This window comes from Saccostrea echinata, unplaced genomic scaffold (assembly GCF_033153115.1).
Source record: "Saccostrea echinata isolate AGI-Se365-2 ecotype Australia unplaced genomic scaffold, CSIRO_AGI_Sech_v1 ptg000001l, whole genome shotgun sequence".
Taxonomy (NCBI): Eukaryota; Metazoa; Mollusca; class Bivalvia; order Ostreida; family Ostreidae; genus Saccostrea; species Saccostrea echinata.
Genome location: NW_026889750.1, coordinates 49323417 through 49350514, shown reverse-complemented (window position 1 = coordinate 49350514; position 27098 = coordinate 49323417). Strand labels below are relative to the sequence as shown.

The 27098-nt window shown below is 31.9% G+C and overlaps 2 protein-coding genes across 2 annotated transcripts; one reads left to right on the top strand and one right to left on the bottom strand.

Moving 5' to 3' along the window:
* Positions 1-3823: 3823 nt before the first annotated feature.
* LOC133198202 (prisilkin-39-like) lies at positions 3824-4511 on the top strand. The gene is made up of 2 exons (XM_061334330.1): positions 3824-4251; positions 4390-4511. The coding sequence occupies exons 1-2, from the start codon at positions 3828-3830 to the stop codon at positions 4509-4511; spliced, it is 546 nt and encodes a 181-aa protein (XP_061190314.1). The 5' UTR covers positions 3824-3827.
* Positions 4512-19201: 14690 nt separating this feature from the next.
* LOC133180437 (ctenidin-1-like) lies at positions 19202-20164 on the bottom strand. The gene is made up of 2 exons (XM_061314968.1): positions 19607-20164; positions 19202-19270 (listed from the first exon to the last, which is right to left on the bottom strand). The coding sequence occupies exons 1-2, from the start codon at positions 20160-20162 to the stop codon at positions 19251-19253; spliced, it is 576 nt and encodes a 191-aa protein (XP_061170952.1). The 5' UTR covers positions 20163-20164; the 3' UTR covers positions 19202-19250.
* Positions 20165-27098: the final 6934 nt, after the last annotated feature.

The following is a 27098-nucleotide window of genomic DNA, read 5'->3' as shown; positions in this document are numbered from 1 at the left end:
ACTTACGACTAAGACCAAAATTTAATTCTGCTAATTACTTTCTTATTTACATTGATTTGAAAATGGTTTTAATCTTTTTAAAAAGAATTTAACAAGATATTTTAATGCTAGCAATTTCAAACAGAATAATTAATTTTGCAAAATTTTACATTCAACTAAAGTTTTTGGTCTTAGTCGTAAGTTCTTTTGTAAAACGGGCCCCAGAATTTTAGTTATGGCGGGAGGAGGGCATAGTAATAAATTCCTATTGGCAGATAAATGATCACACAATTTCTCCGACTCTGATATTTTTTGACAAAAAATCCCAACTCTCTCCAGACGTTTAAAAAACCTATCTGTGTGTGGGCTTGTGTAATTCTCCTCGACCAACTTACGCCGAGTCCGTTTTTTCCAAGGAAGGAGGGGAGAGGGCGGCTGGCAAGTTCATCTTTGCTTTCTGAAAAATAGGGGGTGGAATTTGGGGTCTGGGTTTGACTACTTTGACACCTTCCACCACTTGGTCACTACTGAACGGCCTCTCAGTTCAAGTCGTCAAAATTATTGGTATGACTTCAAGCCCTTAAGAACTGGGGAAGTATTGGAGGCCAGTCACCCCCTCCCCCTTCCTATTAATTTTCCCATTATATACTACACAAAATAATCAGATCAAAATTATCAAAATTGTGTCCCTCATAATAAAGTTTTTAGCCTTTTGTTTTGGGCTCGTTAAGAAATTTTTGTTCAGTTTCGCCCCATTCCCGTACTGTAACCGCATCCTACAGATCATCCACATTACATATTATAGGTTGTAAAACGTGTCTTTTCAATACACACGAAGCTATATTTGTATAATTGTATTTTTCAATTCATTAGATATTCGTTTTTCGCAAGAATTGTGTTCAATTGTCAGATAATAAAGACAGGAGGAGACAGGCAAAAATCGTTGAGATATAAGAGACAAATTAAACTTTTTACTACTCATTTTAACAAGCTACATTCTTCGCCAATCAAGTAAATTAAAACAAAGTAAATCAAGAAATGAAAGGAAACTAGAAAGTTGTAGACATCAATGTCAATCGCCGAAAACTTTCGAAAAAAAATGTCGCCATTGGGTTGCTGAGAAAGTTATTCATCCGACATAATTTTCAATTACATTTAAATATATAAAATGAATCGTATGTATACATTTACACAAAAATATTTTTTAAAAATAGGGTCCAGAACACGACTCTTACGAGTAACAAATAATTTAAATAGGTGAATAATATAACAACAATACTTTACGAGCAGCTTTTCCTGTGAATCGAAAGGGTACCTGTTCTGTCATTCAGTCTATAGAATTTGTCTTTTCCCTTAGCATCCCCATTTCAGTGACAAAACCCTAATTACCTCCACTATTTTGTTTCATTATTGTTACATGATATTTTTTAATGACATAATAAACATAAGATGCATGTACTTGTACTCGTATTTCGTAAAAGTAATTATGAACTAGTTAAATTCGGAAGAAGGAGGAGTTTCAAATTAAACATTTTTCAAATTTAAATTCCAAATAATTGTCGTCATCATACAGGTGAAAAATAAAATAAAAAAATAAAAATAAATCAAAGAAAGATAATAATACTCAAATATTACCATGCTTGTTATTACTCATTGTATAATTTAGGACTTTTCTAGTGCTGATATTTTTGTCAGTTTTCAAATCGGGATCGAGATCCCTCCGATTCAGATTCGTTTCAGATTCCTTTTCAGATTCGGATTCGATTCATATTCAGAAACATCTCTGATTATAAATTTTATTTTGCAATTCACCAAAAGCACAAAATAACAATTTATTCTTAAAACAATATTGCCCCTACCTGTCCCAAAAATCTTTTGATTTATATATATTTTAATAAATGCCAATGCTTAACACTCTGAAACAGAGAATTTTGGCTATACATAGATGTATAAGCATTATAGAAAATAGTCCCACGACATTAATTAATTTTAAGAGCTGTAATGGGCTAACACTACAGAAAACTCCGATTAAGTTTTGCACATGAAAAAGAAAACAAATATTGTTCCTATATCTGAAAGATTAGTTTTGAAGAAAAGAAAACATTTAGAATTCATAAATAGAATTCATGAAATTATTCTTTTAAGATTCGGTAGTGAGTTTATCAAAAAGCGTAAAACCTCAAGAAACTCAATTTGATCTACAACTTTTCTATGCACAATAGTATACTATATCTTAATCCAATATTTCAAAGTTTGCCATGCACAGCATATTGATTTGGAAAAAGGAGGCGTTTATCAAACAAGGATAAACAGTCAGACAAGAAAAGGCTGAAATCTCCAGACTCTAAGGTTACTTTGCAACTTTTCATCAGTTTACAAAATAAAAATGTAATACTGCAATTCTTAATATTAAGGACTTCTGGAGGAAAGTTATGAACAGATGGACAAACAGATTTACGAAGGTTAAGCCTATGTCCCTTTCTGGTTTCATGGTAATTAAAAATTATATGGACCAGTATTACAACGTAAACAATCTGAATTGAACAATTCAACGCTATCCAACTATAGAATTTATGTATATCTTATTATTTACAATACATTATTACAATATTAATTGTCAATGTTACAGATTTTTCTACGTTCCTATTTTGATACCGACATTAATTTTACTATTCAAACATATCCTCACTTAATTGAGTGTCAGAAAAAAGTATGTTACAAATATTTTCCTGAAATATTTTTTTATCAATACTTTGAAAAATAATTATACTATTAGAAAACTCAATGTGCACGTTGAAACTCGTCAGTTGAAAAGTCTCCAGCCCTAAATATGGTGGGAAATGGAAATATCTACATTGCATATTGATAGTACTTACTGTCCCTGAGGCCTCTGGCGTATAGATGTGGATAAAATTATATGTGATATTCAATGAGTAGTTTATTAAGTTTTCCTTCTTTTGTTCTCTTTACAAAGTGTAATATAGAACTTTCCCGTGATGGATAATGACTACCTAGCATTATTTGAAACACATGTATTTTTACCATCTTTATTTATCAACGAAAGACGTATACTTTGCTGAATTCTAGTTAACTTGATCTATTGACCAATGAGTTTGCTAAATTAGAGACTGCCAACTTATGAATGGGTCTGGACGGCAGATAGTTCACACTTTTCGACATGGAGGGAACATATGAGTGTTATGTTCTGCCTACCGCAAAGATATGAACCTCGTCATCTTTTAAATCAAATCCACACCTCATACATCATTTCTTGACCACAGTGCACATAGGTTTGCACTCTAGGATTTATATATAAATCCATCGTGAATTTGTTCAATCACATCACTCAGTAATCTTCCATAAAAGGTGAGTTAGAATTGAATTCGTAATAAGGTAGTGGTCATTTAATGCATTTTTATAAAATAATATATTATAAAGTAAGGATTCAAAAAGCCTTCTCCTCGTCAGGTAGTTTAATCTGCTTTATCAGTAATACCTTTAAAAAGATCACCTTATCTTATCAAATAATCAGATGAAAAGTTTGAGTTAAATTTGAGGGGGGGGGGGGGAATGAAAACATGTATCTTGAATCATTTATAGAAAGTAACAATTTTTTTAGTCAAAGTAAATCATAATATTTGTAATATTTTGGTTCTCCAAGATCTTATCTGTTTCCTTCGCCACAGGAAACAGACCTGGTCGTAGGGGAACAAGAATTTAACTCACGAAAACGTATACCTTAGTTTTTTAAATATTAAATATAGAATTTAGCATTTCAAACGACTATTAGAGACACAAAATGCCAAATTAATACAGGAAATATCATGTTTTATTTTCCAGAAATAACAATGAAATCATTGTTGATTTTATCTCTTTTCTGTGGATTAACATTCGCCACATTTTCACCCTATACTTCCGGTGGATATCTGAATTACCAGACATATCTTCCTGACACCTACAATACCTTCAGCAGCGGATATTATCCATCCTTTAACACACTCAGCACTGGATACTATCCATCCAATTCATTCAGTTCTGGATACTATCCCTCATCCTTCCTTTACAATACAGCATACTATCCTACTGTCGTAAGCCATTACCTGTACTTCCCCGGCGGAAACCCATGGGAGCCTGGAAGGAATTTCATTGACTTGAGAATTAATCCTTATCCATGGTACCTCAGATATTATGGTCCGTACCTTGGAGGTTTGGGTGGAGGCTTCGGTTCCGGCTTTGGAGGTTTGGGTGGAGGCTTCGGTTCCGGGTTAGGAAGTACATATTTTCCAGAAACATTCCGAACAGGATCTCTCCCAATTAACGGAATTTCCACAGGATTAGGAGGATATTTAGGAGGTTCCTATCCAGGAGGATTAAGTACTGGAGGATTACTAGGATTTCCGACAGGTTCAGGACTTACCGGAAGCCTAGGAACAGGTAGTTTAGGATTTCCTGGAGCTGGAGGGTATTTCCCAGGCGGAAACGTCGGAGGATTTGGTTATAGAAGTAAGAAAATAATTTTAAGAAACTACTAATATATCGAAAATGTATAGTTATTTTCTAAAGTTTTCATACGGATATAGCCAAGTAGTGATTAGCATAAACCATTAAATTACTAAAAGCGTATTTCATTTATTGAAATTGTGAATATTATTGTTAACATAGGAAATTAGGAAAAAACCGTGAGCAATATTACGAATATCTTCAAAGTCTTTAAACAATAAACTAACCAGTATATGGTTAACGTTAAGGTTAAAGTGGAGACGTAAGTCTATCCTGCTTTCTGAAGGAAGAACAATTAAATGACCTTATACAATAAAACCTAGAAAATTTCTTTTTGTATAGCTAACGTCCAATCTTACTGAAATTAGAATCAGGATAAACTTAAATCCAAACAGGTTATTCAAAAGCCAAAACTCCACTCAATAATTCCTACTAGATCACCCATATAATAATATTTCACTAAGTAATATAATTAGAACAAAATCATTTGTTTCAATATTGAAGAAAAATATTACATTAAAATCTTTTACTTCTTACCAGGTAGTTTTCAACTAATATAATTGAAAAGAATTTAAGAATTGTTCTTTTTGTGCTCTTATAAAATTGTTAAAGTCCATAAGAATATACTTGATATCTTCGATGCCACTAGAACAGCAGAATATAGCGATTGCGGATATTTCTTCAGAATAAATGTAAATTTAGAGGGCTATATTTGAATTCTTGAACAGAGCTTGACCAATTCTACTCCCAACAAAAAGTTTGATATTTGAATATGTATTTAAAAAAAAGAGGGATGAGTACAAATGACTAGATATTAGTTCTGATTATTCTACAGACCATAATATTTAACTAGAATTTTGATGAAAACTTTTGTTTTTAATCTTTCATTATTTTTTTTTTATTTATTTATTTTCCAGAGAAGAAAGTATACTAGGGAAACCAGATGAGTAATGCCATACTTTGATATACTTTTATACCTTTAAAATAAATTGCTGCATTATATTTTTTTCTCTCGGTTGTAATTTGAACTACTAATCCGCAATATTACCAGTGACAACCAGTGAGATGATGTATAATTTAGATATTTTGGAAAGGTGATTCCTTAACGAGTCTAAATGATAGCTATTTTACTTTAAGTTTGTTTGTTGTTTAACCTCCCTCTCGAGATTTTTTCACTCATATGAAGACGCTACCACTTGCTGGTGGAGGGCTGCACATTTTGACCTATACTCGGTACTCAAGGCCATTGAGCAGTGAGGAATCGTTACCAGCACCCACTGCGACAAGGGACCTCGGTTTATACGGTATCATCGGAAGGACCGGTCTCCACGTTTCGCTGTTGGATTTGAATCCACAACCTAAGGATCAACTCCTTACTCCTCAACTCTAGAGCAAACGCTCTAACCACTGCGCCACACGGGCGACTTTTGCTCTACGTACATCATCTGTGATAAAAGTTGACACAATACATGTACTATGTTGGAACTAAAAAACACAGGCTATACGTTCACCAACCATGGAAATCTCATCTTATTTGAAAAAAAAAAAAATTGTTTTCATTATGGTAGGCAAGATTACGGAATATATGACTTCTGGATCAGACAATTTTTACTGTTTTCATTTCGTTCTTTGCTCGACATTTAGATATATCGACGACGTATTGTCAATAAACAATGGCTATTTCCATTCTTATGTCGATACGATATATCCTGGTGAACTTGAGATAAAAGATACCACAGAGTATGACACATCTGTTTCATATTTGGATATTTTACTTGAAAAAAACGTTAATGGTAATCTAACAACCAAGCTTTATGATAAACGTGATGACTTTAACTTTTCAATCGTCAACTTCCCTTACTTATGCAGCAATATACCTTCATCACCTGCATACGGGGTATATATCTCTCAGCTGATTCGATACGCAAGAGCATGCTCTACGTATGTACAATTTCTAAAACGAGGTAAATTATTGACAAATAAGTTGATGAGACAAGAATATCAGCTGTCTCGTTTAAAGTCATCATTTCCTTAGTTCTATGGTCGATACAATGACCTTGTCAGCAAATACAATTTATCATTGAGTCAAATGCTGACTGACGTTTTTCATACTAATTGTTAAGCCATTATTTACACACTAAATTGTCGATGGATTTTTCCGTTATTTCCCGATCATGACAAGAAGCACATGGCGGGTGTGACCGGTCGGCAGGGGATGCTCACTCCTCCATGGCACCTGATCCCACCTCTGATGTTTGGAGGTCCGTGTTTGCTCTGCTTCTATTTTGTATTGTTTTATGGACTTTTGAGCTTGAATACTGTTCGTTATCTCCATATATTTCATTGCTATATACTTCATGATTGGACTGAACTAAATCTAGTATTGAGAAGCTACTAGTGCTGACCCAAGACTGTGTATTGCATCTTCTGTGATTTACTTCATCCGTCAAAATTCTTTGTAGATAACTAAAATTCTTCAATTAGACATTATAATGACAGATGTTTCTGGTTCTTTACATCTTATTGCATATATTTTATTTTAGTGCCAGTCATTGAAAATTTTATCCTGTCTTTTTCCTCATATTTCAAAAACTACCAATTCAATTTATAAAACAAAATACTTTGGTTTACAACACATTATATAAAACTCTATTTAAAAGACAGTTGTGTTTCCCTTCATGCCGTTGTTCATACATTATATTTGAAAAACGATGACTTTGTGTTTTAAGTAAATAGTATTCAAAGATTAAATATAAAATTATAACATTCTGCTCGAGTATGTTACGTACATTTTACGTACATAATAGGGTATTTGATAACAATAGAGGCACCAAATGAACAAATATGGCAAAAATCTTATCTTTGAAGACGTCTTGTCGCAAAAGAACGACTCTATGCATTTTTCTTAATACTGACCGTTAAAAGATATCTTTAAAAAAAAAATTTAAAAAAAAAACATCAATCTTCTAATTATTATTTCGTATTTGAAAGGACTCAAGCAGTGCAACTTTCGTCTGTAATGAAAACAGCTTGTTTAAATCTTCTCTTATGCAGAGCATCCAGCACTACAAATAAAAAATTTAAATCATTTCCAAATGATACTTTTCGAAAGAGCAAATCAAGTAACTAAAAAGAGTACTAAATTACAAAAACTGCTGAACCAGAAAAGCATGTAATTATGAAATAAAAGTTTGTAGCTACTTTACGAAATTTAAATATTTCAAAGATAGCATTAATCTAGACAAGGCTTTGACCTTCTAAAAAATATGCTCGAGAATCCAAATTATAACTTGCAGATTTCATATATTGAAATTATTGTTTCTTTATTATATGGTATGATGTTTGAAATGAAAAAGGTGAAGATAAGGAATAAGGATTGATCTTTTAAAAAAAACTATAAAAAAAACTACAAACAAAATAATTGCATGCACGGGGTATAGGACACGGACCCTCGGAAATTCCAGAGGTTTTTTTTTTAATACATAAATAGTGCAATATATTGTTCATTGTGGTCAAGACATAATGTATGAAGTTTAAATTTGATAAAAAAAAAACTGTTGAGTTTAATATTTTTGCATTAGGCAGAATGAAACAGTTTGTTCACGGCACGTCCTAAGGTGCGAACTATATGCCGTCCTGACCCAGTCATGAGTAAAACTTAGATAATCTTCTTCTGTAAGAATGACGCTCTTATTAAGTTCATTTTCCCTCTGCTTACTCATATAGAATCTTTCCTTATAAAAGGAATTATCCAAAAGAAATCTGATTTGCGAGTAAAATGCACACATTCTCAGCATACCTCCCCGGGCAAAATTAAATAAAAATAGTAATATACACCAGTTAGAGTTATCTCTCTTATCAGAGTATTAATGAACCTTAAGGGGGATCTGGTGTGCTTTTCTTCACACTTTATACATAATATATTCACGAATCGTGTTCAGGTTTCTGCGGTTGCTTTGCTTTCAATTTTTACCGTTAATCAGATTTTTGAGCTTGGTAACCGTTCATCCATATTTTATACTCTGCATTTTATCAAAATGGCATTGCTGGTTCTAATGGACAAATTTGGAAAAGGACTTAATTTTTAAAAACAAATTTGACTGGAGTGTCTAAACTTAACTGTATAATCACGTGCACTATAAAAGTAAGAGAAATGGAAGTGACAAGAAATAGAGATAGAATATTTAATGTTGTGTGTGTATTGTTACTTACAATAACGTGGCTGTTTACTCTTTAAGTTTTGGTTGTCATTATATTTATAATTATATATTCCAGATAAACACGTGCTAATGTTGCTTTATTGATGCCATTGTTGATAATTAACGATCAAGAAGTATAGATGATAATGATTATTAAGAAGATTCAACAATAAGAAGTCCTCACAACTTCAGATTGCTTTTCACGCCATTATGCTTATTTGTGGTAATGGCACTGAAATCAGAAAATGATTGAAAACAACTACTAGTATTTTCTGACATTCAGGAAATATTTCCTTTTTTCTTACTTGAAACCAGTTGTTACAATAAATATTAAAACTTTTCTGTACTTAAATTAATTCAATCCAGTTGAAATGTGTAAGAGGATCCTTATAGCTAAATGAAACCAAAGTTTTTTAAACGCACTGTTTATTTCCACTCTTAAGCAAAATTATTTTAATGTTCAAAACTTCTTTAAGAAAAATGAAACTCGGATTTTTTCATTCCTTTTAACTGGTCATTGACAACATAACTTAGATAAAGATTTTTCTGAATCTACAGACAAAAACTCTGAGATTGATCTTAAAAGGTTGCTGAAGTTCCTTACTGACATCTTTTTAGTCTTTGAAGATCAGGTTTTCGAACAATTTGTTGGAAAACCGATGGGCACTTATTGTGCTCCTATATTAGCCAACCTTTTTTTATATTCCTATGAAGCAGAATTTATACAAAAACTTTTAGAAAAAACTCTCGCTGTAGTCTTCAAGACTACATTTAGATATATCGACATTTTGTCTATGAACAACAGTTACTTTCATTCATATGTCGTCTGATATATCCCAGTGAACTCGAAATAAAAGGCACCCCGAAGACTGTCACATCTTTTTCATTTCTGGATATTTTATTGTCTATAGAAAAATAATGGTCAACTAACAAAAAACTGTGCGACAAACGGGGTGACTTCTGCTTATTTAGGTAGTAATATTCCACTTTCACCTGCACATGGTGTTTACGTCTCCCAACTTATTCGATACGCAAGAGCATGTTCTGGGTACGATCAATTTTTAAACTGGGACAGGTTACTTACATATGTAAGGTTAAGGGATTTCCACAACCTCGTTAAATGTCAGCAAAATTCTATGGTCATTATAATGATATTGTTTGCAAATACAACCTTTCATTGGTTATTTTGACTGACTTGGTTCATACCAATTGAGGCCATTGTTTTTATACTGAATTTGACTACGGAGTATTCTGTCTAGCTGATAAATACACAGGGCTCACGGCGGATGTGACTCGTCAACAGAGGATACTTACTCCTCCTAGGCTCCTTATCCCGCCTATGAAATTTCCAGGGGTCTGCGTTTTATGCCCTTTTCACAAATTTGTATTGCCTTTGAGATCGATCATTGTACGTGTATGTACGTTATCTTCACATTTTCCACATCGATGAAAATCATTAACTCTTTTCTTTCATTTTATGAAACGATTCGTGAAAGACAATAGATGTTGTAATGAATTTCCATTCTAATAGTTTACAAATCGATAAACTGTAATACATTTATCATTGATTTGTATGAAAAATATTTGACCTTTTTGCTAGATTGATGAGCTCTTATATTACCTTGTATTGCAATACAAAAGATGACTCTATATGTTTGACAAGAATATGACGATGTATTTCCATTATCACAATGTACTCAGGTCATGTTGAAATTCATTAATTAGGACAAAAACGTCAATGCATGATTCATATGCTCAGTATCATTATGTCCCACAAGAATGCAGCTTGTTGTAACTGATGTCATGATAGTAGAAAACTTGCAAACATGATAAGGACACCATTCGTTCTTGTATATTTCATCATTAGAATTATGCAAGATGCAGTGGTTTGAAGTTTTACGTAAAATATAAGATGAAGAGATTTTTAACTTTTCTTCATTCTTATCAAGCAGGCTATAGAGTGGTAAGGTTGGATTTTTTTTCCGGACATTTTTTTTTTTATATTTAGAATCTTATTGCAAAAGTAAATAATGATATGTTAATTCTGATATAGTTTTATTCAAAGTATTATTATTATTATTATTATTATTAACTTCCTTTTATCTGAAAGATATTATTGCCGCATTATTTAGTAATTTGACTCTATAATGTCAGATTCATCCACATATACATATTCCTCATAATTTCAAGGTTTTATTTTTGGTTTCAGAATAAAAAAGCATCGAAATGAAAGACATTGTTCTTCTTGTTCTTTTCTTTGGTGGTCTCTCCTCTGCCAGGTATCTAGGCTTACCATACGATAATAATAACATTGGGTATACAGAATCTTTACCTCCAAGAGTTACCTCCCTTACCATGCACTTTCCCCTTGGTAACCCCTTCAGACCTGGTGAAAACTTTGTAGATTTGGGAAGAACCGGTCCATATTACCTTGGTAACGGCTACAGAGGATACACTTTTTATCCTACGACTGGAATCAGTGACACATACAACAGGATGTTCGGAGGACAGGATCCATTTACTGACTTTAGTGGAGGAAACCTAGGACTTGGAGGAACCTTTGGCCGCGGACTTTTTGGAGGAAATTTTGGCGGCGGACTTATGAGAGGAAACTTTGGCGGACTCCTTGGACGAAACTTGGGAGGCAGTCTTCTCACAGGAAATTTGGGAGGCAAATTTGGTTAAAATGGGGAATAATTTATGCGTAAGTATTCATTCATTGTACTTTATAATATAAAAGTAGGAACGTTTATGTTTATATGCAATAAAAACAAATACATCTAATTCAGTAATCATTCCTTAATTATGACAGAAAGCTGTTTAAATGATACATCTTATTAATTTATTTTATTGTATTTTATTCAATTATCCTATAATCTTCAGCTCAAATTTAATTAAGTACAATTTATATTTTTATAATTATTTATAATTAAGGTTTAAGAAGTGGCTTATTGATCTCAGTTATGTTTATTTTTACAAAGTAAATGTTTCATTTGTATTATTTATACTAACTTATTGTAGGTGATCGACGGGTGTGGAGTTTATTCCAATAGGATTTGTATTTACTTATCTAATTCATTTGTCTGTTTGGATTGTAAAGATTAAAGAATGGAAGTGAAGTAACATATTTGATTACGTTTTCTAGTAGTTTGCTAAATTCCCCATTGATATTGAAAATTGAATCATTGTTATAATAAGCAAGGCATCTCTTTTTTAGAATTATAAATAATTTTTCCATGTTTTCCATTTCTCTTTAATTTAGCACGTAATTTTTCTAATGCTAGTTTACTCAATAAATAAGTATTGTATATAACTTAAATGGCATGTGGAATATTACTGGGTAATATATATTTGTGTGACAGGTGTATACACAAAGTTTATAAAACTGGAGCTACGAGGCACGGATGCTGTTGTGTTATCCATCATTCTTTATAAAAACTAAGACTATTTGTTCTCTGAACATTAGGAGAAAGTAGGAAATTCTTTCCTGTTATATCTTCTGTCTGCAAAAATTATTTTTAAAAAATAAGAGTTTGATTTTTTTTTTATTTGATAGGATTTTTTAATAAAAATGTGTTGTAAAATTTGCTTTTTTAATATTCTCAGACACACTTCTTCTTCTTTTTTTTTTTAACATTTTTACCAAGATTGGAAAATTACAGTGTATATCATCTGTTAGTGTAATAAGCATAAAGAATTCAAATTCAATCAAAAAAAAAAAAAAAAGTCTTTTTTATCACTGTCTACAGTAAATTTTATTAATTATATCTCGAAGATATCTTTATTCTAGATCGTTCAAGTGAATTTCATAATCCTTGATACTTCTTGCCTCACAAACAGTTGGATGCACATTCAAAATATTTTCATTGGAAAACCTACATCAAAGAAATAAACAATTTGCATTAAATGGAAAAGACTGTAATTAAGTAGAAATTGAAAATACATGTAAAGACCTACTAAACATATAGACTTAAATTAATGTGATCGTGAGAGTAGAAATGGACCATATAACTGAAAGATCATTTATGACAGTCCTAGAGTCTATCATCTTTTTTGGCTAGCAGGAAAGAAAAAAATCTACCTGTATAAAATATGTCGCCACTGTGCTCATTGTTTGTGATTCCTGCTGAACCAAAACTTTGCATCAGAGTAGATGATATATCATTAATTGTTGTGCTCAAGTCTCCAGACAAAGCGGCGGTGCTGAAAGAATTGTCGCCAAATGTGGTAGCAATCGAATTCCCGCCAAATTCAGAATTAAAAGAACTGCTGTCGAAAAACCTGCCTCCAAAATCAAGACCAAGGGAACCGCTGCTTAATCTGGGGGTAAATGAATTGTCTCCCAGTCTATTATTAAATATATAACTTCCGAAAACAGGATCTAAGGAATTATCAAACAAATTGTTCCCGATCGCAAATCCAGATGATGGACTCATGAAACTTGCACCAAAGGTCGGGCTCGACAGTTGACTTGCAAATCCGATTTGGTTGTTTCTAAATCTGTAAGATTCGAATCCTGTACCACTACCAAAATATTTTGATTGTTTTGTAAACTAATAACTGTAAAATTTCATTAGATTGTTAAATGTAAAATTAAACATGCGAATAGAAAATTAGAATTAACAAAAATCAGATTCTAATTTCGATGATGTTTATAATACGAAATCATTGGCTAATTTAAATGACGCTTGTGGAGAATGGGGCACCAAAAACAAATTATTTGCTTAAAAACATCAATTTTTTTTTTAAATATTAAGTTCTTTCATTTAAGAAGAAATATTAGATATAACATTTTAAAACCGACAAAAAGACCCCGGATATATTTTGTGTATGTCTTTGTATTTAGGGGATGGATAATGAAAAAAGTGGAGATAACAGTCAGTTAATACATCTCAAAAACACCTTCAAACATTACAAATCTGTACATAGGGCATAAAAACACGGATCCCTAGAAGTTCCCAGAAATGGGATCAGGTGCCTAGGAGGAGTAAGCATCCCTTGTCGACCAGTCACAACCGCCGTGAATCCTATGTATTGATTAGGTATACAGAAATTTCCGTAGTCAAATTTTAGTGTAAAAAATAAAAAAACAAAACAAAAACAAAAGCGATATCAGATTTCATATAGTGAACAAACCCAATTGATCCTGCATTGGGAGTCATGGATGCTTCTAACGGTATTCCAAACTCTTGCCAGCCAAATCTTAATGGTGAAAAGTTAGCTTCTGTGACACCACCAGGTAGTGTTTGAACAGGAGAGTAAAATTCCGAGGACGATTGCATCGTCTGTTCCCCAAAAGACCCCCCGCCAGTGAAGTGTCTTCTTTTTGTGGATTCCTGTGCGGATGTAAAACCAGTATCCATACTAAAGGATCCGGAGTAATCCGTAATCCGGGAGGGCGTCATATTTATGTTTGGTAGTAGTGATCCATAAGCACAGAGGACACTAGATAGAAAAACAAGGACACAGTCTAAACTACCCATCCTGATTTTCTGATATTGGTAATTCATATATTTTGCAGTATCATTTTATACTGCTTATAAGGTCGTGGCCTTCTCAAGATAAGCTATTCATTGTTTAATGTTTCTTGTTCTATTTCTAAGGTAATGAGAGTTTGTTGTAATTTATTATGAATTAGAAGAGCTTTTTAGAAAGTGTGACAAAAAATCAGACATGAATTGTCTTTTACGGTAAAGATCAGATAGTTGTCTGTTTTTTTTTGGTTGTGATTACAACATGCATGTCTAGCTTATCTTTCAGTTGTCCACATTAATTATCAAAATTAATTATTCCATTGTTTTACGTGTACCATTGGTGCTTCAATAAAAAAGCAAATCTTTTCGGAAAATCTTTTTGGCTAAATCAGATGTAACTCAAAAGTATTCAGTTGTTTTAATTTTCAACACTTTATACAATTATTTCTCGCGACGTTTTGATCCACAAATTACTTTCTTAAAAATTAATCTTATTCTTCACACAAATACTTTGATATAAAAAAAAATGACTGAGTTCCTCTTTAACAACATTCTTTGTCTTCAAACATTCTGTCGGCATTCCCATGTGCTAAAATTGGTCGACATGTTTTGTAAATGCTTAATATGAAGCAAAATATCTTTGTAAAAATTCAACTTAAGAACAAGAAAAATTGCACTGTGGTCTTCAATCTGACTATTTTATGCTGATGAATTATAAATTAATTATATTTATTTCTTTTCGATCAACAATATTTACTGTCATTCATCTGACGACTCGATTTATCTCAGTGAACTCAAAAAAGACACCACATTGTGTGCCACATCTTTTTTATTTGCATGGTTTACTGATAAAAGACGTTAATCGGCAAATTATCAAACTAATAGTATATGAAAAACGAAATAGCTATCTTTAATATTTTTAACTTCCTATAATTACGTTATTAGCAGACGTATTTTTGTATATTCATATGAAGCAGTATTTATACAAAAACTTCTACATGAAAAGCAGAAGTCTCTGGCTGTGGTCTTCAAGTGTCGACGACGTTTTATCATCTAAGAATATGCATTTTTATTTCTACGTTGATTTGATATATATCCTTGAAGTCAAAATAAAAGATACCACAGAGTCGCAACATCTGTTTCACATTTGGATATTTTACTAGAAAAAGACATTTTAGTCAAACTGACAACAAACTTTATGATAAACGTGATGACTTCAACTTTTTTATTGTCAACTTTCCTTATTTAAATAGCAATATACCATTATCGCCTGCATATAGATTTTATGTCTCCCTATTGCATGATGTACATATGAATAATTTTAAAAACGACGCAATCTATTCTCAAAAAAGTTTATGATATAAATATATCAACAGTCCCGTTTAAAGTCAACACTTCGCAAATTCTATACTCGATACAATGAGTTTGTTAGCAAATACAATCTATCGTTAAGTCGGAATATTACTACAAGAAATATGGAGATAACGAACACTAATAAAACTCAAAAGTCCATTGAAACGATACAAATCGGGAGCAGAGCAAACACAGACCTCTAAAAAACATCAGAGATGGGATCAGGTGCTATGGAGAAATAAGCATCCCCTGCCGATCGGTCACACCCGCCGTGTGCTTCTTGTCATGATCGGACAATCAGTAAAATCCGTAGACAATGCAGTGTGTAAATAATGACCTAACAATTAGTATAAAAATGTCATTCAGCATTCAACTTAATGATATATTGTATTTGCTGACAAGGTCATGGTATCGACCATAGAACTTGCAAACCGATGACTTTAAATGAGGTTGTTGATATTCTCGTTTCATCACCTTATTTGTCGAAACTATAGTTTGCCTCGTTTCAGAAATTGTTCGTGGAGCATGCTTTTGCTTATTGAATCAACTGGGAGATATAAACCCCATATGCGTATAATGCGACATAAGGGAAGTTGACGATAGGAGAGTTGAATTAATCACATTCATCATAAATTTATCATAAATGTTAGGTTACCATTAACGTCTTTTTCTAGTAAAATGTCCAAATATTTAAGAAATACAACAATGTTGTAAATACACAAATAAGAAAAGTTGATGGTGGAAAATCGTTTGTCTTACAATTGGCATGTTGTTATTAGCTGGTCTTTATCGTATATAGTCAGTAAAACATATACTAGTAAACAAATGTTGCAGACTCTGTGGTGTCTTTTATTTCGAGTTCGCTGGGATATATCGAGTCGGCGTATGAATGGAAATAATTATTGTTAATTAATAATTAGGTCTGAATGTTGAGCAATAGTTTTCTCCTCATGGAATATTGGAATAAATTCTGTTTCATAAGCTTATAAAAACAAGTCGGCTAACAAGGAGCGCAATTAGCCTATCGTAAATCCAACAGTTTGTTGGAAGTCCTGGTTTCTAAAGACTACATAAATGTTGTCAATAAGGAACTCTCATCTTTTTTAATATCAACTTCAGAGTAAATGTTTGTAGAGGCAGAGTGTATGTGACCGGTCGACAGGGAATGCTTATTCCTCCAAGGCACTGGATCCCACCTCCGATATATTTAGAGGTCCAAGTCTGCTCTATTCTAATTTTGTATTGTTTCAATGGATGTTTTATCTTGTTCGTTATCTTCATGTTTCATTGTACATGTAAAATCAGACTGATTTGTAACAAAGTAATTTTTATGACCAATCACAAGATTTGAAAATTTCTCATTTCCATTTTTATTGAAGGAGCAGTTGTTTATGATATCAAAAAGCCTAGTTTTTTTTTTCATAAGGAATTGTTGTATAAAGTGTAGAAAGGTCGTACGTTTTGATGTTACTGACTTTTGAAAAATTTAGTGATTTTAAATTTTCTTAAAGTTCTTTGGAGTTTTTGAGAATCCACATCTAATTAACACCTCCTCTAGAATATTCTGTACCACAGAATGTCTTACGTTTCTGCTTTACACTAGTTAATTTTTTTTGGTGAGGAATAGAGATAAGGGCTTGGTAGAGATTTACTGGATCCGGCAATATATCTTTGTTTGTAAAGAGTTTTATGAAATTTAGTATTAAACACTGAAATATGATTTTGAAAATTTTCACCCTTATACCTTTAAACAATTATATTTTACATGATATAATAGTTGTAACATTGCAGAAAAATACATAACCTTATTTAGCGGGTTGAATAATTTCTGCATAACACGAAAAGAAAGACATTACTGTACATCAGCAAATTTTCGCTACACTTTATTTATGTCAGATAGTTGTCCTGGTATTCATAAGCAAGAACAATTTTCCACAAAGGTTAATGTTTAATGTATTCTTAGTAATATAGATAAAGCGAGAATTAAATTTTCGATTGTCAATTTTTCGAAAAATAAAATTCTATATAAATAAACTGTGATTTACAGATTATTCTCTCTACTTATATCTTTCGATAAATCATTCACATAAACATTATAAAGTGGATGAAAATTTGTAAAATACCCTTTTATACATCCGTACTATATAAAGATAGAAGAGCCATTAAACGGTTCATTTTTGATACTTCTACCACATTTGACGATTTAAGGATATCCGATTCTCAGCCAGGAAGGATAACTCTTAAATTTATTGATTTATTTTAAAAAGTCTCAAAATGAAGCTTGAAATTGAGATCTTTTCATGCAACAATTTTCATTTTATGCATCTTAATATGATTCAAGGTTCTTTGAAGTCTTAGAAACGGTCTTGTAAAAAGTTGACATTTGTACCCCATGAAAGAAAAAAATTAATTCATTTTTAAAGAAATAGAATTTCCTTTAGTCTAGCATTAGATACCACTGCTTATTAGCATGATATGAAATTAGATGTGATAATATGTGATGTCTAGCAATGATAGCACAAGTTTTTACACTATGTTTTATATGAAAATTGAAGTAAAAAAGAAGAAACAAAATACTGTATAAGCATATAAAAGATGCAATTTTCTCTAAATGCCTGGATACCTATATTTTTCTATCCTAAATTATGTTTGTTGATCAATTTTCAATTAGAAAATGCATAGCTGGTGTTTTTATTCGCATTTCCTGAAAATATATTTGAGATTTGATAATTTTCCCTATATAATATGATTAACTATAATGATGAACTTTGAAGAAATTCCATGGGTAAATTCACATTACTATGTGAAATCAAAGACATTTTTGTGAGCATTTTCAATTACTTAAAAGCTGATTTTCAGAACCTGAGGATCGGACTACCTTAATGGCTTTTAAACCCAAATCTATTTAATCTAATGGATTGTTTGTTATTAGTCATCCGATCATGACAAGGAGCACACGGATGGTGTGACCAGTCGGCAGGGGATTCTCACTCCTCCATGGCATCTAATCCCACCTCTGATGATTTAAAGGTCCATGTTTGTTCTGTTCCTGATTTGTATTGTTTGAATGGAATTTGAACTTGAATACTCTTCGCTCCATATATTTCATATGATTTTCAAAATAAGAGAGTAAATATTTTGTGATGTTAAAAAACAACTACATGTTTATAGCTCACAATTTCTACTGACTATATAATTGTGGTTTAATCAAGCAAGTGTCTTAAAGCTATTATCTACATGTATTTAACTATGTCCAATGTTTATTCAATGCAATTACCTTGCTCAATACAACAATCATTATTGTTTGATGGTATGAAATGATATATACACGTGTATATACTGACAGATTTACTCCTATTTCTTCTTAAGCATTTTTGTTCGTGCTTTTCAAGTATGCAATAACTTTTCCGTATTCATCGGCATTTCAAATTAATACATATAATGTTATTTTACCTGGAATAGTTTTCGTTTGTCGGTCTTTTTCCTCACAATTTGAAGAAGTTTCATTCAGAAATTAAAATTGTCTATCCTGAGATAAATGGTAAATAAATAAGATCTCTACCATACATCTATTACATTTTTCAACTTTGGAAACTTTATTTTCAACACCCCTCCCCCGTCCCAAAAAACAAAAAATGAAACGAACTCAAATTCATATACATAATTTCAATATTTTATTATGTGAAAAGTACAAATGTTCATAAATAAATAAATACGTGCCTTGTATATTAGTATGTCAGAGTAATTAGTACACATTCTTCTTTCCTGGAAAAGAAATGAAAAACACATTTTTTTTCATGATGTGGGATATTACTGGGAATAAAATATATATATAAGAGGACGATAAAACATCAGAATTGTTTTGAACTGAACACTACCGCTTTTACTTTAGATTTCTATCATGTATTGTTAGTCATCTATAAACTTTTTTTAAAATGGTTTATCAATTAAAACTCTGCATTGCTTTTTAATGTCTGGGATTAGCGATTTTCTGGTATTACTTTTGCTACATTGCATATTACAGATTTCTTTAAAATAGCAAAGGTATGTCCTTGTTACAATTTATAAGTTGCTGATAATATACTGTTATTTTTCCCTTACCTTTGTAGCCATAGTTAGGTCTGTAATTGGGATATCCGCCAATACCTCCACGAATACTGGGATATCCACCAATACCTCCTCGGTAGCCTCTTCCTCCTCTAATTCCAGAATATCCATAGGATGGTCCGTATCCACCGTATCCTCCATATCCCATTCCTCCATATCCACTTCCGATACCACCGTATCCACCTCCGATACCACCATACCCTCCCCCGATACCACCGTATCCTCCGTATCCGCCTCCGATCCCGCCATATCCTCCCCCGTATCCGCCACCGTATGGATAACCAGCACTGCCATATCCGTAACGGAAACCTCCAATTCCTCCACGTCCTGAGTATGGATTATAATAGGCGCCACCAATGGCTCCTCTACCGTACCCATTCATACCGTATCCGTACCCACCAATTATTCCCCTACCCCCGTATGGGCCCCGGAAGCCAATGTATCCTCCTCTGTAATAATCATCGTCATCCCAGTCATTCCATCCGCCATAGTAAGGGGTTGCTATGGCAACGCCTAGTAGGCAGCAAAGGAGGATAACTGATGACGACATTCTGAACTGAAAAAAGAAAACATCTTATAAATCCGTACATAGAAAAAGCATTTTTATGAAACGGAATACATATTAGAAATCTAGGAACGAATACAAAAAAATATTGTTAAGATGAAGCAAAAATTGTATATATACCTTTCATTAAAAATCTGAGTTATAATTGGAAGAAATATTCTTTAAATAGATGGCATTTTTGCCCAAATCCATTTTTTAGGATCCATCTTAATTAGCAATAATTCCCTTGTCATTAAACCAAAGACATCAAAGGGTTTATTGCTTTGTGCGTTAAAAACGCCTTGTTTAAGTATCTGTCCATTAGCCCCAAAACTAACCAAATACTAGCTTATACATAAACAATCCATTACAACAATCAATTACTTATGACTAAAATACCATTATTATTCCATGTTGGTATATTAATGGTTTAGCTATATAGGTAAGATTAATACCTAATTAACAAACGTCTGGGGCTTTTTTCGGGTTATTCTTATTTTCTAAGTTGCATAATACACTGTATGTTCTTTTTGTTTTGCTTTATAAGTTTTTTGCAATATTTTTTCTACAAATTAAATTCTGTAACTCCCTTCGCCACTAGAAAATATATGGGTCTTTCGTACATTTTGAGTGATTTAATTCAGAAAAATTATTTATAAAGTTTTCTATCAAAGATTTATCTCTTAATTATTACTATTCTATGGTTTTCAAACCAACTAATCAACTAACTATCTATTTCGATGAAATTCAGTTTATAAAATGATTCTGCATGGACTTAAATTTAAGTTTAGTTTTAAAAAAATTTCTTTTGGCATGCCAAAATTTTCTCACTCTAAAAGAGCAATTAAGAGTTCTAAAATATTTTATCCCTATTGCATAGACATGGTGGAACACATACCTTTCCTTTCACGATCTTTGGCAATGTGCACCAGACCCCGATTCTGGCGGGCTTTTATAACAGAAGTTTCCCGCAGTAATCCCTGATTGATGGGTGGGACGTTAGGCTAATGATACAATACACCTGTTTTGTGGGATAAGATGGCGGAATTGTTTGACCGGGTCTGACCTTTATATTGACAGCTATATGACCACTAACAAAAACAACTACACATTGTACTTAAGACTTCTAAACTGACCGCTTGTTTTACATAGGTACACTAATTTGTTGTCATTAGTACAACATTACGGTCGTAAGAATCTGCTTATTTAATTATCATATGCAAAATTAATTTCGTCTTCCGGGAAAAATTTACACCTCATAAAAATACGCAATAATGCACTTTTTTTTGCAATCATCGTGTTAATTGCACATAATAAAAAGGATATTTAATAAGATATGGAGTACGCATAAGTTATATTGGAATTACTTTCTTGGCGAAAGCTTTAGACAATTTTAAAAACACCAATGTTACAAAATATCATTAAATCCCGACAACAGCATTTTCTGTTATTAGTCTTAGGTTTATCCAAAAAAAAAATCAATTTTAGCAGGTTTACTCTAGGAAATAAATATATCTTCATAGGACACTTGAAAATATCGCCCCCGGTGTAAACTGTACATACTTTCTTATGTATACATGACGAAATATTATTTTTATTTATTTAGATCATTTTTTATTGTAAACATTAGCAAAATAGCAGTACTACTACTACTACTAGATTACAAAAACATTTTGATAGAGGAGGATTTTACAAATTTTAGAAGTCCTTCTCTCAAGGAAGAAAATCTGAATTTTTAACATCACAATTCTTTTAAATTAAAACTTTTTTCACTTGCTTACGAAAGATGAAAGTTGTGAACAATTCCCAATACGAACGGTAATCTTTAAACTTCTACTATATTTCTGTCAAACAGAAAACTTTGGAAAAAAATAAACATACTGTTTATGGAATTGTATTTATATATTTAAAAAAAAACCTGTAAAAAAAAAATTGCAGCTTTCCTCAGATTTAATTTTTTTTCCTTTGCAAATAGGAACAAATCTAGATAAAATAAACTTTTTTTTAAAAAAATGAAGAAAAAATAATATATATATATATATATATATATATATATATATATATATATATATATATATATATATATATATATATATATATATATAGATAGATAGATAGATAGATAGATAGATAGATAGATAGATAGATAGATAGATAGATAGATAGATAGATATAGATATAGATATCTGCGTTGAGGTTTGATCTGTTTTGTTTTGTTTTTTTAAAAAAAACAAAACAAAACATGATACACACATTATACAAACAGCAGAAATCATTAAAATCAACAACACACCTAAGACGTGTATAGCTATTATCTTTACTAATGACTTTAAAAATAACTTTATCACTTCTTTTTCTTAGTTATTAAAAAAAACAATAGTATATCGTTATTAAAATACGAATTATCTTACATGTATATGATATTCATCATTCCAAGTATTTTTTTTAAATTAAAACTTGGATTATAATTGCTTACACACGAACATTCATTTACTCTTTACTAGGGATGTCAATCGGATTAATTTTTGTAACCGGTTATTCGTAAATTTTTCCGACCGAATAACCGGTTAATAGAACAATCAAAACTCGTAATTTTAATATGTTTTTTTTTCCAATTTATATTCTTATAAAAAAAATGTATAAAAACAAAAACTGAACTATGATTCTTAGAATTCTTTAATTTTTCTTATAAAAAACGTTTAATTTGCTATATACTAGTATTGAAACCACTGTAAAACCATATTTTCGCCGAAATTCACATTAAATTTGCTTAGAACTCAACTGTTATTCCTATCTTATTTTTATTCTAACTGATTTCATAAACCACTGAAGATTAATGGAGGCTTCGCAAAATTTTCACTCCCCCTCCCAAATAAAAAGAAATGATATAATCGTAAAATCGCTTTGATGGCACAGATATATAGATATATATATATATATATATATATCAGTATTGTATTGTTACTATCTTGATTTTAAAAAGTAAAAATAAAAATGTACTTCATATAAATTATTAGTGTTTATTAATCAAAAATCGAAGTTTTCTGGTAAATATATTAAGTTGTTTTGAGATAATTCCAAGACTACATATAAACATATATAAGTGCAGGTTCTTCGAATATTAAATGTATATTTTTCTCGAGCACATTGGAATTTACTTCCTCGATTTCCATTCACCTTTCTCTCTCTTCTCTGGTGACTTAATGAGAATATATTACTTTTAAACTACTTAACCTCAAAGATTTTACACAATAACAACCACATTATAAAGTTTTCCATTTACATTGATTGAGAAGGTAATAACGTTGATGGAATATGCGCAGATCGATTATCTGTACAGTCATAAACAACGTCATTGTTTGATTTCTTTATCCACTTAAAATAATTTTCATGTTACAATTAATGCCTAGTCTGATTTCAAAAACATTAAAAAGCTAAAAATCCTTAGCGTCCATCACATAAGTGGTACAAAGCGCCGAAAAAATCATTTAAAAAGTAATAAACTTACTGACTAGACACAATAAAAATGCTCTTATCACAACAAAAGTCTTCTAGGATCATTCTGGGAAGACAGGGGGAAAAATAAGTAATTAGTAAGAAGTAATAAGTCGTAAAAATCCTTTGTTGAGACGGTGTTAGATAATTTAGCGGATTAACAGAAAGTTTTAGCGGAAAATTTTTGGACATTTTTAGAGGAAGATTTATAGGACATTTAAGTGGAATTTTAAAAAGCTGTTGACTTGTTGACATTTAAGTGATAGAGTTCATGTATATATATATATTCCATCGGCATCGAAAGCAAGCTTTTTGACTTGCCTAGATAGCCGAGCGGTCTAGCGCTCTGTTCCTGTACTGCTAGGAGAAAGATTCCGCAGGTCGAGAGTTCAACCCCGGGCTGGGGCGGAAGTGGGTATCCTTATAAAAGTGAATTTCTTTGTGCTTTCTCTCTCTCTCTCTCTCTCTCTCTCTCTCTATATATATATATATATATATATATATATATATATCGGGCTTATATATATATAGGGCTTTTATCTCTCAGTTGATTCGATACGCAAGAGCATGCTCTACGTATGAACAATTCTGAAATGAGGTAAGGTATGGACTAACAATTTGATGAAACAAGAAAATCAACAGTCTCGTTTAAAGTTATCATTTCGTAAGCTCTATGGTCGATACAATGACCTTGTCATCAAATACTATCTATCATTAAGTCAAATGCTGACTGATGTTTTTCATGTTAATTGTTAGGCCATTATTTTCACACTGAATTGTTGACGGATTTTTCCGTTATTTCTTGATCATGACAAGGAGTACACGGCGGGTGTGACCTATCGGCAGGGGATGCTCACTCCTCCATGGTACCTAATCCCACCTCTGATGTTTGAGAGGTCCGTTTTTGCTCTGCCCCTGATTTGTACCGTTTGAATGGACCACTGTTTGTTATCTCCATATATTTCATATATAGGATTTTAGTTCATGTTTGTAGTGTTTGGGAGGGGGTGTATGAGAACGGTCTGGGAAGATCTATTAGTTCGAATACGAGCTTTGAGGTTCCAAGAAAAAGCGTCAGATTCAATTATTCCACCAACTGTTGAAACCTGTCACAAATATACATATGATATTACATGAAATTACATAAATGAATATGAGTTGGTTGATTTTATTCAAGTGAATAGATTTTTACTTCGTAATACGAATTTTTGAAGGTAACTGATTTATCTTCCGCTAAAATGTCACTAAATCTTCGATTTATCTCAAAAAATGACTTTACTTAATCTACAATGTATTATCTATTTATCATTTATTTTAATATTTCTTTTGTGTTCCATATATACTAAGCTATCGTATAATATCAGTCATCATACTATGAAACTTTCTATTTATTTTTTTCTTTTCTTTCTTAATTTCTTTTATATATTTAATTAGCATCACTGCAATCGTTCTGTGTGTATCACTAAAAAATTCCAAATTCAAATATCATTCATTTATCATTTAAATACTTTTACAAGTATATTCAATTAATATTAGGAAGAACAACGACCCTTCACTATTAAATGGAATTTTCTTTGCAATCACAATTCTTAAGCAGAAGATACAGATAAAAATGAAATTCAAACAAATTAAATTACTTAAATTAAATTAAGTAAATGGTACGAAAAATCACTGTAAATATAAAAACGTTCAGAGGAAAAAAATCAAATGTAACATAACAAATGATTTTTCCCACGATATGACTGCATAATTATTTCATATTCAAAATGTTTCCCTTGTTGTCTGTTTGTTTGTTTGTTGTTTAACGTCCCTCTTGAGAATTCTTCGCTCATATGGAGACGCCACCACTTGCCGGTGGAGGGCTGCATTTGAACCTATGCTCGGCACTCAGGGCCATTGAGCACTGAGGGATCTTTTCGTGCAAATATCTACTGCGACACGGGACATCGGTTTATATAGTCTCATCCGAAGAACGTCCCGCATTCGATTGGAACTCACGACGTAAGGATCATCTCCTTACTCTGCAACTCTAGAGCAGACGTTCTAACCACTGTGCCACGTGGGCGACTTCCCTTGTTGTCAAACAGTGTTGGAAAAATATGCCTTAGTTTTTTTTACATCTACTCGGAATTTTAGACTTCCGAAATAAAACAAGCTACATTTTGCTTCGTTTACATATATTATTAACATGCTTTATTCTATGGATTGAAACATACCATTCACATTTCAAAGTTTTGTACAATATGAATGCAATTTAGAGGTTCATAAACCCTCTGCTCACTCATATAAAATGTTTCTGTAACTCCTATGATTTTCCAAAAGAAATGCATTTTTTTTAATTAAAATACAAACAATTATAGCATAGCTTGTGGGGCAAAAGTGGACAAAAAAGACACTTCAACTTGACAAGATTATAAAGGAATAATAGAAATTTATGTCATTAAGAGTTATCTTTCTTATCAGAGTATCGATGAACCTTAGATGAAAAATATTAAGAGTGATTAAATTCATTCATAAATTCAATAAAGAATACGAATTGTTAAAACACGGACTCTGGGAGCACCTGAGGTCATATCAGGTGCCTAGGAAGAGTAAGCTTTCCCGGTTGAGTAGTCAAATCCACTGTGAGCTCTCTGTATTGACCAGGTAGACGATGTAATCTGTAGTTAAAATGGATAAAAAATATTGGCCTAACAATCCGTGAATACATTTCAGTCAAAATACGACCCAACGTGATGTTGTATTTATAAACAAGGGTCATTATTACGACTTAAGACTGTGCGAAATGCTGATTTAAAATGGTTGAATCGCTGTAACATCAACTTATTTGTCAGTAGCCTAATTTAAAATTGTACTCAGAGCATGTTCTTGATTACAGTATCAGTTTGGAGACATAATCAGTTTAGAGACATAATCTATCATTTAGACAAGGAGAGTGTGAATGCATGCATGGTCATTTGAAATGGAAACCAATTGTGATGTCCGTGAGATCTGTGTATAAAAACATGTAGCACTTAAAATGTGTGTGTATGTTTGGTAAAACTATATTTTTGGTTAAAGCGACCATGCAGTTACTTTATAACAGAAAATTGAAAAGATAGATTGGTTCACATGAGTATATGGTCATGTGCCTCAATAAACTAAGGTAGAGTCATGTTGACATAATTACGTATTAGGGAAAGTCCTAACATATAAGGAAATAGAAAAAGTGTTACTGTATACTGCATGCATAACTTCCTTTATGGTAAACATGTGGTTATATATCAACAAAAAGTTAAGATGGATAAGTGATACGTCCAGTCAATTGCTGGTATGTCAAACACCAAAATAGATTAGATTGATTTAAGAATACATCACTTAGTTTGGCTGTTAACGACAGAAATTACAAAAAATATTGCATGTTTGGCTGTACAGGTATGTATGTTATTCCCTTGTATATTCACATTT

What these genes read in the sequence shown, in the direction of transcription:
- LOC133180437 (XM_061314968.1), bottom strand. Translation starts at nt 20,162, where the DNA reads ATGTCGTCATCAGTTATCCTCCTTTGCTGCCTACTAGGCGTTGCCATA. An exon ending in ACCTAACTATGGCTACAAAG is followed by an intron (nt 19,271 to 19,606) that starts GTAAGGGAAAAA and finishes TTTCTTTTCCAG; the next exon opens with GAAAGAAGAATGTGTACTAA.
- LOC133198202 (XM_061334330.1), top strand. Translation starts at nt 3,828, where the DNA reads ATGAAATCATTGTTGATTTTATCTCTTTTCTGTGGATTAACATTCGCC. An exon ending in CTTCGGTTCCGGGTTAGGAA is followed by an intron (nt 4,252 to 4,389) that starts GTACATATTTTC and finishes CGACAGGTTCAG; the next exon opens with GACTTACCGGAAGCCTAGGA.